The 15,362-nt window shown below is 37.4% G+C and overlaps 1 protein-coding gene across 4 annotated transcripts in view; it reads left to right on the top strand.

Moving 5' to 3' along the window:
• The window catches only part of arhgap42b (Rho GTPase activating protein 42b), a 101,589-nt gene that overhangs the window by 62,136 nt on the left and 24,091 nt on the right, over positions 1 to 15,362 (top strand). For all 4 annotated transcript variants that reach the window (XM_032545855.1, XM_032545856.1, XM_032545859.1 and 1 more), the window contains exons 5-9: positions 10,812 to 10,913; positions 11,157 to 11,267; positions 12,357 to 12,461; positions 14,475 to 14,604; positions 14,957 to 15,057. In XM_032545855.1, coding sequence (XP_032401746.1) covers positions 10,812 to 10,913; positions 11,157 to 11,267; positions 12,357 to 12,461; positions 14,475 to 14,604; positions 14,957 to 15,057 — 549 coding nt within the window. The remainder of the gene's footprint in view (positions 1 to 10,811; positions 10,914 to 11,156; positions 11,268 to 12,356; positions 12,462 to 14,474; positions 14,605 to 14,956; positions 15,058 to 15,362) is intronic.

The raw sequence follows: 15,362 nt of genomic DNA on the forward strand, positions 1-15,362 counted from the left end.
CGTCTCTGTTCAAATTTTCTGTCTCTCTTGTCCTTACTTCTATTGCAACTGGAGATGGATCTTGAAACCCCAAAGAAATTACAGTTTTGCTTCTTTTTTTGACATAATGTCAAACATCCATTTGGTGCAAAAAATGTAGAACTTAGAACGTCTGTCCTAGTGGTGGGCACAGTTTTGTTAACAGCCTAATAGTAGAGCTATTTTTCTGTTTAGAGCGCTGGTATTTTTGTTAACTTTGAAACTGTTTATGCACTTAGCTTTCCCTTTTCTGGAAAAGGCTAAAAAATAAAGGAAACAACTTCTTGAAACCCTGTAAACTATTCTAATAAATGTTTTGCCTTCCACACTTGGTGGATGTCAACATTTCAGCTCTTGGCACACAAGATTGCAAAGTCAAATTTATTTTATTATTAAAGTAAGGTTTAGAAATCAAAATTTTAATTTAACAACTTTAATAAGTCTTAATTACTAGGATAATCATAACTATTTATTATTTGACCTAAAATATGACACATAGTAAAACTAAATTATACATAAGTACAGCTAATTAGAGTATTCTCATATTGAATCATATTTCAAAGCTCCATACCAAGCAAAAGTTAAACACAATTAAAATTGTTTGTAACCACACTTTACAAGATGATTATTGTAGGATGTGTCTGGTTGTCAGTCAATGGACCTTACCACAGGGGCCGCTTTTCATTGGCTGATGCCCATTCTACGTGGTCACGTGCGTGGCCGTCTCACAAACACACTTAGCTTCCCGTTAGCTAACTAGCCTACAGCATAATGGCAGAACTGATACAACTTCTACACATTGAAGCCTGTCTGCTACACAGTCTGACGTTAGCTAAACAGATCAATATGCAATGTGTCTGTATCTGACATACACTAAAGATTTTATTTTAGCAGAAAAGATTTTGGACTAAACTGTTACTCGTGTTAGCCACTCTAGCTCCAAGTACAGCTAGTCAATCAACCATCGCTGTGTTCAGGGAAGTGCTGATTAATAATCGAGAAATAAATATCAAGCCTGGAAACTTGATACCGTAACGGACTGAATGTTATGTTTTTAACTTAATCTTTGCTCGTCTTGCGGGGCGCAGGCGGTTGCCACGGTAACAGGTGTGCTTAAACTACAAAGAGAGAGAGAGAGAGAGTAAAAAGGTAGGAGTGGTTTTGAATTGATCACCTGTTCGGGTTATTTTACCTTTGTTTACCTTTGCTGTGGCGCATTACAGCCGCTGTAGTTTCTAAACGTTGGACTAATTACCTTGTTCGTTTGTGAGTTTACGTCATTCACAACAAACATCAAATAGAACAAATATATTTCATAAAATTTTAACAAACAAATGGCTTCTACCGCGATAATTATGTGAAATTAAATGAATTATATCCCAACTTCAGAAGATTTGCCTTTACCTTTACAGAGCTCTTTGGTTCCTCCTGTCAGTCTGTAGCTTCTCATATTGACGTCATCAAACCAAATTTCAGATCTACCATAACTGACTGACACCTGCTGGCCTCAGGTTTGCAACCAGCTTGTGACTGAGAAACCAGTAACCTCCTCCCAGATGATGACATGAACTTGTTAGTTCCTCTGTCCATTGTAGTAGCTGATATATTGTGAAAATCCGGTAGAAATGATGCACTAATCGAGTCATGTTTACATAGAAACAACGCGCCGCGAGGCTTTGCTTGTGAGACTTGCGGTCACGTGGGTCGGCTGTGGGCGGAGCTTGGTAAGGTCCATGTGGTTCCAATTGGCATTACATAAAATAATAAGCAACCATAAATGAATTCAATATAAAACTGAATGTTTGTTCAGTCAAGATACATTATACATTATTTTCCAACATACACTATGGAAAAATATATTTTGAGTATGTTTGGAATAGAAAATGTGTATTTTATTGCCATAATTCAGATGTGTTGACATAAATAAACTTCTCTTTATTATGTTCTCTCATGACTTTCTAGAAATGTCCAACATAGGTTTAGTCTAGTTTATATACATACCAGGGAAGATACATGATAGCAATATTCTCAGTAGAGAAAACACGAATTGTCCCAGATTTAGCTTCTAACTAATTTCCGTCTTCATTCCCCCGATACAGGGGTATAATATATATATTTTTTTAAAGTTTTCTTGGATTTCTGTTTACCAAACTGAAAATATTATCTGCACAATGACTTCTCAGCATAACTTTGACTTGTAATATTTCCTTCCAGTGTTTTCATTCCACCTTTGACCTGGAAGTGACTCTTGATAAAGAACAGAGTGCTGTTGTTTCCTCTTAGTTCCTCTTGGTTATGAAGTTTTCCTCAAAGCCTCTGGATTTTAATAAAGCCAAATTGCTGTGAAAACAATCCTAATAACAGAAAAACAAACTCATGGCTCGACAGCAGGCAAAGTTCACCTTATTGTGTTGTCTTTAGCTTTCAGAGTTGGACTGAGCCACCACAATTCAACTTTAGGACACTGAAATGAAAAGAGATCATTTTTAATATCCTATAGAAAAATTGTATGACTATTGGATGAATTACCTTGTGTTAGATTTGAAGGCAAGCTCGTTGCTCAGTTCAGTTTTTCTGATTCTGGGTCTTTGTATTTTTTCCTACATGTTATCTCAAGGTTATGTAGCAAGAGGAATTTACAGCCTGATCCTGTCAGGGGAAAGTTAAAGATTCCCTACAGGAGAAAGTGTAGACCTACAGACTAGGAGAGCTTGTCAAACGGCTTTTTCAGATGCTGTAAGACTAAAAAAGGCTTATGAAGATTGATTTATGTAGTTGCAAACAGGCAAATACAATAAGGAACAAATTGTATGTTCTGTTTTGCATTTGAGTGTTATTAAAGTTCGACTTGTTAGCAAAAGCTTTTAGTGACAACTGATAAATGTTAAATTTTACCCAGAAGGTTTGCAGCTTGCCTCCTTCTAAATGTGGCCTATTTAGAAGCCTGGATGTTTGTTTTTGAACTCTTCCAAAGCAGATGTTGGTAATTATTTCTTGCTAATTGCCCAGCCTCTTCCTGCCTGTTACATCTCTTCAGGAATTAGTCTTTTTTTTTTTTTTTTTTTTAAGTAAAAAGGAATGTTTTTTTCTTAGCTTTGGCGCAAGGAGGCAGAATTCAACTGAAGGTTTGTGTTCCGTCTGTCTCCCTTGTTCATCTAAGACCAGCTCATGTGTGCAGCCATTGCGGTTTAATCGCCACTTCTGGACCCATGCTCCAATTAGCCGCCTCTAATGAGCTCATAGAGATAGGTTATGCTTCTCTCTTTCATGTCACTGCTCAGAGAATTCATTCAGAATGAAAATGTGGTGAAATTTGCTCCAAATGATGCCTGACTGCTCATTGGTGTTTGCATTAGATGTTGACAAACAAATTAGAAATTATTGTATGAAAATGTGAACTCCAGTGCCTTTCAAAGGTATTCGTACCTCTTGAACTTTTACATGTTTTATGTTACATCCTGAAACTTCAACGTAGTTTATAGATCAACAAAGTAGTGCAGAATTGTAAAGTAGCAAAAATAGTAGCATGCATATGGATGCAGTTCCCTTTACTCCAATATCCTTAAAAATCTTGTTCTGCTGTTCTCTAAAGTCCTGAGAGGTTCATTAGTTCACATCAGTGAACTAACAGTGCAATAACTAAAGTCAGATTTAAATGATGAGCATCAGTACACATACATTTTCTAAGCTTGGTGCAGATCCTCAATTTGAACTTAGTCTGGAATTTTACTGGGTTGTGCTAACACATGGTATGCTTGCATTAAAGCCACTCCACTTATTAAACAACTCTCTACAATTCCCTTCTTTTACCTGAGTAATATTGACAAAATTAGAAATATCCTTATGCTTAAAAACTGGTCCATGCATTTGTTACATCAAGAGTGGACTGTTTTAATTCAGGAAGTCCAGAAAGTACTGCTAAAAGACTTCACTGCCGCAGAAGTTCTGATGGAAATTAAAAAGTGAGATCATGTTTCTCCTATTTTATCTTCCCCTCATTGGCTGCCTGTTAAATCCACGATAGAATTTGAAATTCTCCTTCTTGCATATGAAGCCCTTAATAATCAAGTTCCATTATACATCAGAAATCTGATTGTTCCATTTGTTCCTAACGCAGCACTTCACTCTCAGACTGCAGCTTTACTGGTGGTTCCTAGAATCCTGCCTCTGTCTCAAGTCTTTTGCAGCCTCTAAAGGTTTTATTCCAAGATTACCTGTATTTATCTCATCTGTCTTCCCATCTAATGAGCTTCCTTATCCCTAAATAGAGTCCACCTATAGGGACAGTATCAATCCATCTCTTCTGTTAAGGCCTTAGAGGTTTGTTAGAGAACAGCAGAAAAAAAACTGTAGAAAGATTAGGGATAAAGTTGTGGAGAAGTTTAAAGTAGTCACTTTACAAAACAATATTACATTGTTTGAACATCTATCAGGCCACTGCTCAGTTTATCTGAAAATGGAAAGAGTGCAATTTTACCAAGACATGACAGTCAATCTAACCAGACAGTTAATTTTGAAAATGAGACATAAACTGTAATTTGTTTCACATGTTGCAGCAAACATTAGGAAGGAGGTACTCTGGTCAGATGAGATCAAAGTCGAACTTTTTGACAGTTTATGCAAACATTGTGTGTGAAAGTTAACACCATCAAGCTGAAAAAACCCCTCCTTACAATAAAGCATGGTTTTGACAGTACAATTATTAAAATATAGATTAATCGTAGGTAAGACCTGGAAGAAAACTTGATGGAAAATACAAAAGACTAGATACTAGAGCAAGATTCGACTTCCAGCAAGAGAACACGTCAAACTGACAGCCAGATCTGTCATAGAGTGGTTAAATTCATCATGCGTTAGAATGTCCTAGTCAAAGACCAAGCTGAGATCTATCAGAAAAGAATTTTATTCTGTTTCATCCAGTTTAATTCGATTTGAGGTATTTTGTAGAAGCAGGGGAAATGTTTGTTGTCTGGATGTTCAAAGCTCGAAGTTACCTCTAAAATCTAAGTACTGACTTAGCTGTGCTAAATGCTAATGCACATCACACTTCAAATTTGATATATTCTTCATCCATCCATCCATTTTCTGTACACCCTTGTCCCTAGTGGGGTTGGGAGGGGTACTGGTGCCTATCTCCAGCGAACGTTTCAGGCGAGAGGCGGGGTACACCCTGGACAGGTCGCCAGTCTGTCGCAAAGCAATCTTCATCTGTTTCTTTTTTTTTCTTGCAGCATAATCCTTCTACTTCGCATTGTGTTGCTCTGTCTTTTAAAATTCCAAGATAATTTGAAAGAGATTGTTTAAACGTGATAAACTCTGACAAGGTGAACGCGTTTAAAACCTTTTGTAAGGTATCTGGTATTATTTTCTCTGTGCACTTATACAGACACATTCAGTCTCCTTTGTAGCTAACATCTGTTGCCATGGTGAAAGGATAGCCCTGAAGCTTGTTAGGTCACTGTCAAAACCTGCAAAGAACAACCGGTGTCCAAATACCCTCCCTCGGGTCTTTCTATCATCTCCTAGTTTCTTGACTTGAAAGAAACTGACAAATAATGACAAGAAGAAATTTTCTCTGCATTTCATATTTTTCTCTCTAATGGTCCTGATTTTAGAAATTAGCAGACTTACTCATGCCGTTGCTGTCAGATCACCCCTGGCAGCAACACGAGGCCTCACCAGTTAGAAATCCCACTACAAAGCTATCTGCATCTGAACATTTTCCTGTTGCATGTGATTTATTCATGAGTGAGTACAAAGCAATCAGATGAGAAAATCTCCCGAGTGATAGGTTCATGTGCATTTTGTGCACCGGCAGAGTGTTGCCAAGTGCTTTGACGTTGTTTATTCCATTCAGCTAAATGAGCACTCTCAAACACTGGCATTAGTTTGTGTCAAAAACCACTTCCTAATGTTCGCTTCAAGGCCTGTATCTCTTCACAGAGAAGCCTGCTGTCCCTCCATATTTAGCGTCAGACTTTCCTTTGAGCTGCTCCTCCTTTCACAACGTTCTCTCAGTCTTGTTTGCAGTATATTCTGTGCTGTCTGCTCAAACATACAGCAAATGGAGATGGGAAGATACCATCAACACACGGACAAGCAACCAAACAGCCCCCGTGTTCTCCGAGGCTATCATTACAGGCACACGGGTTTCTACATGTCCTGCTAGGATCAAAACAAAACATTTTAACACTTCAGATGATTCAACCAGGCTGAATCTACCTCACGTTTGCTGCATCTCTGGCTCGCTGCCTGCTGTCTGCATGTGTGAAGGAGTTGCTCCAAACATAGTGTTTTCTGGGTATGCTCACACTACTCATCAGTTCTAGGACATTCCTCCTATGACTGTGGGACTCAGCTAAAGCTCTTAATTTATTGTGGTCCCTTGTGTGTGCGCCTGTGTGTGTTTATGTTGAGCTATCCAAATTACCTCTTCTCACTAAGAGTCACAATGCCAGAGAAGACCGTAAACGTCCCTGTTCCCAAACAAAAGAGTCCTGGTCAGAAGTTTCCATCCGCTCGCTAAGGACATAAATGTCACGTTTATTTTGGGCTTTTAATGATGCATTTGAACCATTCTGGATCCTAGTTGATATTTCTATGCAACATCCCACTGAAGAGATTTTCCAAGGCGAGCAATTGGTGCACCAGTTTGTATTCATTTTTGAGTTTCTTTGACTATGTTCATACAGCAGATAAATTCTTCACAAATATGCTTTTTTTCATATCTGACTTTTTATGGCAGTAAATCACATCACAATCCCATCACTCCTGGTTCTTACTACACATCCGAAGAGACTCCTCTACAGAGGTTGCAGTCAATGCTCCACACAAGGCCATTGCTATTAGCAATTTATTAACTTCCTTCGTCCTTTGATTTTTCTGACAATATTGTTGGCTCCCTTTGCTCAACAACTTTAAAATTGAGCCATAGACACCGGTGTCCATTATGACTTCCATGCATGCACTGCTGTGTGACATCCACATACTGTAATTCTTCTTCTATGCATGCGGGTTGTTTTGGGGTCATAAACCACTCACACATGGGAGCGACAGGACAGGTGATATTTCCAAACCATTGTTGGTAGGAGTGGTACAGCTTAATCAAAGTAATGGTTTTAACCCAAGCACCCAGCATTCAAACAAAGTCCGCAGATTTTTACTGTCATTGAGGTTAGGATTGTTGGATGGACATTCAGGAAACTTAATACAAGTCCTTCAAAAAATGTTTTGATGAGGGGACTGAAACCACTCTGTTAGTAAATTAGTCAACTGTATTTGATTTTTCTCAGATAAAAATCCAAACATGCTTCACAGGCACAGCAGTGTTTTCAGAGCACCCAACTGTGTCCATATTTCAGCCACCTGTCACCACTGGATGAAAGAAAGATTTTATAGAATCTTCAGGCAAACACCCAGAAATGACAAAGACTTTTGCATTATGCTGGAAGACATTGGAACATCGATGTCATTGATGAAGATTCATCTTTTTGATAAATGTTGCGAGGAAGACTCAGTGACCTTAGAACATTGTACCAACTGTCAAGTATGGTGGCGGTATTCTCGATCTGGACCTGTTTGGATGTCTGAGATATTGGTTCAGTGTAAAAAGTGTTTGGAATTTGAAGAACTAGATAAAATTTTATAAACCCCACCTTATCTTTAGCAGCCTGATGGTTGAAACTTTGAATTAGGTTCCTGTTGGACAAACATTCCAGACGTGCATCAAATATGGGTTTAAAAAGGATAAAGTTAATATTCTGAAATAGCTTAATCCATTTGAAAATTGTCGGGCTATATTTAAGGTTTTTGTCTGTTCCATAAAATGATTAAATAAAAAAATCCACATGGATGGCTAATGGCATTATCCAAGTGCATTTTTTTAATCATTACAGTTTATTACAGCATTAATGTCAATTCCTAGTGCATGTTTACTGTTGACCAAAACCGTTCACACACTTTTAAGCATCTATTTATTTTTGCTCTTTACCTAAATCATTTTCTTTGCTTCAGAAATAAAGGCACACTTTGAATTGATTTTCTCCACATTGTTGGAAAAATCATTTCTTGGTCCGACATGCAAGACAGATGGAAATAAGATGCTGCTACATGAAATTATTTATTGATTCCTCCCCCCTTTTTTTTGCTGCACTACAGATACTCGTATAGGGACATTGCTGTGTCCTGTGGGTGAATTCCTTCGCTTAACTGCTTCCAGAGTTGTTGAGACAAAACTCTCTTCTAGGTCAAATCAGTAGCTGGCAGATTAGACTTGCTAAATCTCAGGGCCATGGGAATAAAAACAAACAAGGAGGATCTGGTTGCAGTGGCCATTTCCTCACACTTTCTCCATCCTCCCTCTGGAGTGTATATCTGTCCCCTGCATCTGCATGTAGATGTAAGGGGCATTAAATAGGCATAGCCCTGTTTGGAGGTCGCAGTTGCAGATGAGACACTTGAATGCCTCTCTGCTTGGGCAGAATTTCATTAAGGCTTGCAAGTTTAGTCTGTTTTCCTTTTTTTAAGACTGAGAAGAGGAAAAGTTTCAACCTCCCTCACTATGAGTGCCGAAACATCAAGCATAATGAATAAATCATTGAATATTATTTACACATGAGATGATTGGCATAGAATTGAAAGTAGATATATCTAGTTTTTCCATATTTAAATGTGGCTGTAATTTGTTAAATACATGGTTATATAATTAAGTCTTCAAATTTTAAGATCATATGTAATTATATCAAGATTTATTCAGTTATTTCAAGCTTTCTTTTCCACAGCGCACAATGTAATAATAAATTAACAAATTTAAACTGTTACCATGGATCACCAAAAAAAAAAAGATTGATTCACCTCAGAAATGTTCTAAACATCTTGGCAGAAGCATTGCTAGCCTCATCCATTGACTGTTTAGAAAAACTCACAGATAAAATAACTGTCCTATGTCTTGCACTAAGTCACCACAAAAAAATTAATGAAAAGATCAATACATTTTGTGAATCCAGCCAAAAAGAATTATCAGAAATATATTTTTGATGATGCTATTGGTATTAAGTTCACAACAGATTTAAATCCACCACTTTAAAAAAAACCACAATTTATTCCATAAAGTAAGAGAATTTCAATAAAGTGAAATACTACAGGGAATGTTTATTTAAACACATTAAATATTTTGCACAAAAGCATATTTTGGTAATGGCGACTTTAAAATGTGCCTGTATGCAGAAACTAGTCTAATGCATTGTTCAGGTGTCATTTTGACAAATTATTCCATAAAACCTGTCTTAAAATCTTGAGGGACTCTTTTCTATGCACTCTGGTTATCTGTTCTGTCCATAGATTTTCAGTCGGATAAAGGCTGATTGATTTATGGGACATTCGACCAGCTTCATTTCCTTAGAAACAGATTTAGAATTTTCTTTGCTGGATTTTAGGGATCATTGTCTTGTTGAAACACCCTCCCACCCCCCTTGTTCATTCTTATATTCTTAAGAAAATAATTTAATCTTTCCTTTAATCAATCTGAAGGCTGTTGAAAGCCTCCCCAACACCTCAGTGTTCCTGCTACTACTCATCACTTGACATGTTTTGGGGGTTACATTCAATGCAGTACCTCCTCCAAACATGACATAAGCAGTGAACTGTGAAAAGTTGCATTTTGTTCTTATCCAGCCAAACAATATTCTTTGTGTTTTATTGGCTTGCCTAAATGTGCTGCAACATTTTTTTTTCATCAGACTAATGTTTTTTTCTTCGCCGGTGGAGTAATGTGTTGTGAACTTGGATAAATCCCTTTTTTACTTACTCAAAACTAACTGCTTTTCAATGAAATCCCTACCCCTCTTGAGCAGTCTTTGGCTCACAGACATCTCATCTATTTATTATTTTGACTCATCTGTCATAACTTTGGCAAGTACTAAATTAATGCTGGTTTATAATTAGATGTTCTTTTTGCTGCTGAAACTGAAACATTCAGAGGTTTGCAGGCAACAAGGTTCTAGAAAACCTTGAGAGAACTCTGTCCTATCATGAGAAACTTCTGTTTCTGTTCTTCTTCTTGACTCTTTTGTTTAGATTTTTTAAAATGTGCAGATTGTTTAATTTGTTGTGGACATCTAGAGTGAATTTCTTAGTTGATATACATCAGCTGCAACATAAGTGCTATAAAATAAATACATTCATGACACATTTTATTTAGTAGATATTTTATACATTATTCATTTATTTGTTTCATATTTAAGTGAAATTTTGATTATTTTTTTTTTATTTGGTTTGGCACGTTTGGATCTCTGTAGCAGAGATGAGCAACTAGCATAAAAAGCCTATTTCTTGAACATTTTCCTCAGCACTGTCTGCATCTGGAGACTTGTAGCTGTTGAGTTTGACATATCCCTGCAGGCTGGTGGATGGGAAGGAAAATGCAAACATCTTTCAGGCACTCCTGCCTCTGACTATGCCAGATGCATAATGCTATTTGTGATTTACAGTGCTATGTGTTTTGGTTTGAACCCCTGTCCCAAGCTGGGGGACTGTATTGATCAAACACAGACATGCTGACATTGTCGACTTGTCATTACATGCGTTTTATGCCACTTTTATGACCTACAATAATCCATTGACGGAATTTTAAATGGCAATTGACGAATAGCTTGTGAAACTGCACTGTAGTTAGACCTCCACCTAGTGGTGATTTTGACTCACAGCTCAGATAAAAGATAATGAAAGTATTGTTTATTTATTTATTTATTTATTTTTCTATTCCAAGTTGTATGTAAGCCTTTCATGTGTCTTAGGAGGTAAAGAAGAAATTTGATAAGGAGACGGAAAAATACTACTCCACACTTGAGAGACATCTCAACCTGTCATCTAAAAAGAAAGAGGCCTATCTACAGGAGGTAAAACCAAAGCAAATGTCCTCTTCCTGTAGATGTATTTGAAATAATTCCCTTTTTTTTGACGGTCAGCTCGGTGTCCTTTGAAAATCAAAGTTTCAGGTTTGTGTGGATATATGCATGACTGTTTTGTTGTTTAATGCTCTCTGTGCAAACCGATTCTGTGGAGTAATGAAGCGTTCTCTATGTCCTGGCTGAATCGTTTCTGTCTCATGGCTCAAACCTGCTTTGTTTGTTCATTCTCAGGCTGACACGCAGATTGATAAGGAGAGACAGCTCTTTTATGACACATCCCTTGAGTATGTTTTCAAAATTCAGGAAGTGCAAGAAAAGAAAAAATTTGAGTTTGTTGAGCCGGTAAGTGAAGTATTTTACTTTTTATTTTTTTTGTAGTTTTGTTGCTGTCACTTTAGTTAAAGCAGAAAACAGCCTTTTTAAATTGTTCTTCTTTCTGTAATGAAGGCAGTTTTACTGCACAAATTTGACTTCCTTATTTCATTTTTTTCCTGTACACTCAAGGAGGCAGAAGCAGGTAAAATTAAATCAAATTTCAGCTGTTAAATAAGACAAGTGCTTATCAAACTCATTTCACTACAGATGCGGGGAGTGAACTTTGAAAAGATTAAATTCTCTGCATGTAAATCCCTGAAAAAGTGAGTCAGGAGCAAACTTTTTAAAAAAAGCTTCTTTTCCATTTATTTACATCCTCTGGCATCAGCCCATATCCCATGCCAGAAATGCAAATCTGCAGGTAGTTGGTGAGAGGGGGAAAAAATGACAGGGCTCCACCTCAGCTGTGATGAATCCAGGCACAGATAAGGCACTTCATCCTTGTTCATTTGATATACCAAACCTCAGCCTAGAAATCAAATCAGCGGTTGTGTCTGAGGATTTGACTGAGTGCAGCTCCATGTTTGTGGGATCCTCTGTGCTCAAGATGAGATCAGTTTTTTTTTCTCACTCCTGCTACACTACTCTAGTATTTTTTTTTCCTACAGTGGTCAAGGATGGTTGTGTGTTATACAGAAACCAAGATTAACATCTCTCTGCTATAAAAAGCAAAAACTATCAGAAACCTTTTTTCTCTGCTGTCATCTTACGTGGAGTGTTAGCAACACTAGAATATTCAAATTCATCGAGTCTACTGATGGAGTGAGTGGATAAGATATTTCTTCGCATATTCTTTTAATAACTGACACTGTTTTAAGGTCACAATCTTATTAAAAGAAAACAAACATTGAACAATACCTGTGGGAAACTTCTTTTAACTACTTTAAAATTAAGTGTCATAAATGCACAACTTTATGTAATATAATCATTTAGTAGCAGCAGTCCAGTTATTGTCCAGTACTTTAATGTTGTCAGCTTTATATTTAACTGTTCCCTGACACATAATGAAGCTCTATAATGTTTACTACTAAAAATAAACCTGTTTCCTTTTTCCAGCTCTTGGCCTTTCTTCAGGGTTTGTTTACATTTTACCATGAAGGATATGAGTTGGCTCATGAATTTGAGCCATACAAACAGCAGCTCCAGTTCAACCTACAGAACGTAAGTATCTGCACCTCAAAGGGTTAAACACAAAAGCAACTAGCCACATAATCAGATTCTGCAGCTTATCTTACCTAGATATAACAAGCAGAGCGCTTTTTCTTTTCCCACTGTGTGATGGCATGGAGGACAGATATTTTCAGGGCAGCGTTGCAGGCAGTTACAGCGGACCATTTAATGGTGCTATGTCAAAAAACACTTAGGAGTTGAAAATAAAACTGCAGACCCTGCCACCGTTCCTTCTTCCATCACTGCGACCTCGATGCTTTCAGCCCGAGGGTCCAAATTTTATTTCTGACCCAAAATGTCAGAGGCATTGCTCTGACAATTTTCACTCTATAACCCTCTCTCCATGTCTTCAGATGCAGAGAGCACTAACAGGAACTGACAAAGGTGAGGCTGTCGCAGCATTCTGCTCTGAGATGTGAAACAGCCTCACCCTCACCTTTTTAACTCCAAAAAAAAGAAAAGAAAGCAGAATCTTTTTCCTAAGTTCAAATCAATTCAAGCATACTTTTGAATATATTAATAAAATATATTTCACCATGGTGTTAATTATTCTTCCCATTGGTGGGATTGGAGACATTTGTCACACTGCTTTAGTTTAGGCACAGTGAGGGAATTCTTCATGCCAATAAAGTGCCTTGCAACAATCTTCAAACCCCTTGATCTTTTTATTTTTACTTTTGTCACATTATGGCCACAGCCTTAAATGTATTTATTTTTTTCTTGTGAAGGACATGGACACTGTAGTAAATCAGTAGAAAGTGGATGGAAAATAGGACATGGTTTTTGGAACATTTTACAAATAAAAATCTGAAGATATTTCCTGTGCACTTGTTGTCGTACAGCAGAGAGATCAGGGATGAAGTTGTGGAGACGTTTAAATCAGGATTAGGTAATAAAGCAATTTCACAAGCTTTGAAAATCTCAAAGATTTGTCATCATAAAGTGGAATACAGGAAGGAACAGCAATAAACCTACTAAGGTTTTCCTCTTTAACTGAGAGGCCAGGGAACTGAAGAACTGCCGTAACTCTGGAGGAGCTGCTGAGATCCACAGCTCAGAATGGACAATCTGAGTGTCAAAAATCAGCTACACATTTCCTGAACACACCATCCCTACAATGAAACATGGTGATGACATCATTTTGTTGGAAAGAGAAAAACAGTCCCTCCAGGATGCCACAATGTCCTTTTGTGATTGTTGCAGCCTAAAGTTAGAGATGTTGTGGTACATTTTTTTAAAATGTTGTGGTCGAAGTTGCATGATTTATAAATTATTATCTTTGCCATAACATGGCTTTACAAAGAAGTTGAAATTGCTGAACATAACTTTCCCAACAAAAAAAGTATTTTAACATAATGATGTTTAAAAAGCCAATAATATTTTCAAGTAAATTCTTGAAATAGCACCCTTAATACAAATACAATCATGTGCTGAAGAGTTGTCAAAGTGCAAAAGAAGATTGAAATATTTCCATACTGGTCATCCAAGTTAACATGAACTGTATACACAGAATAAGCACATGGTTTTTGAAGAAAAAGGGTAAACATTAGTGTTTAGCATCACACATGCTTTCAAGAGATATTGTGAAACAGAAAGTTAACAAGAGGCCTAAGAGGATTGGTCAGAAAAGAGAGAAATACAGAAAACTTTAAGGTGATTGGTCAGATTTGCAGAAAAGTTGTGATGACTGGTGAAAATGGCAAGTCTATGCAAACTTTGTGAAAGAGTGAACTCAGCACAGTCAAAGTTCAAGACTTAAAGTTGGTGGACATTCACCAAACCACTTGCAGATGAATTTGCTGCTTAAGTTGGTTCTTCAGTTCAGTGTACTGGCAATTTTATGTTTTTATTTAAAAATATGAAATCAATGTATAAGTTTTATTACATTTTACAATTATGCAACTATGTGTGTTTGTTTATCCAACAAAATGCAAATAATGGAGTGTTTATGATTGCAAATGCTGTGTGTTGCAACCTTGCATAATCTTGTATTTTTCCACATAGACAAGAAACAACTTTGTGAGCACCAAGCAGGAAGTGGAGAAGCTGATGAACAGGATAAGGTCTGCAGATCAGGACTACAAACCCCCCGGCCAGTGGACGATGGAAGGCTTCCTGTACGTCCAGGAGAAGCGTGAGTCCTCCCATCAGTCCACTTGGACTCTCTCACTCCTGCTTCAGATAGAAGTGCATCGTTTTAAATCCATCACCATAAATATGTCTCCAGCTTTCCCAGGTCGCCGCAGAAGTGATCGTTTCACACGGAGCTCTATAATTCATCCTGTTTACGGATTCACTTTGATGCACTCTTGAAAGTGGATGTGTGTTGGGGGTGTTACCACAAACAATAGATTTTTATCAGCAGCAATAAACAAATTTGGATTCATCACAACTTAATTGAATTTCTTTTTTCAGAAGTCCTTTCAAGAAGCCTGTGTTTGAGAGCAAAACTGTTTGCTATTTTGTTTCTCATCTCTCCGTCTCAGGTCCTCTGGGAAGCGCGTGGACGCGTCACTACTGCATGTATGACAAAGGAAGCAAGACCTTCACCATGAGCAACACAGAAAACAAGTCAGCCGGGAAACAGGTAGTTCAGCTTAGTTCAGTTTGCTTTCCTTGGGTTGTAGATGAACCTGATAAAAGCAGAGAAAAAGGGGAAAAAAACAGAGCAAGTGTAATCTGTGTGGGTGAAACAAAGAGCCTGCTTGTTTCTCCCCCAAGGGAGGACAAGAGGAAGCTGTCAGAGTTACTCAATTAACTTAGAAAACAAAAGACTTGTTAACTGAAGGAGGGCCTGAAAAAATGTAGACAGATACCAAAACCTTTTAATAAAAAGAAAAGGAAACTCAAGAAGCAAAAATAATCTTTAAACAATAAAATTTTACTGTTTTT

This window comes from Xiphophorus hellerii, chromosome 18, assembly GCF_003331165.1.
Source record: "Xiphophorus hellerii strain 12219 chromosome 18, Xiphophorus_hellerii-4.1, whole genome shotgun sequence".
NCBI classification, from domain to species: domain Eukaryota; kingdom Metazoa; phylum Chordata; class Actinopteri; order Cyprinodontiformes; family Poeciliidae; genus Xiphophorus; species Xiphophorus hellerii.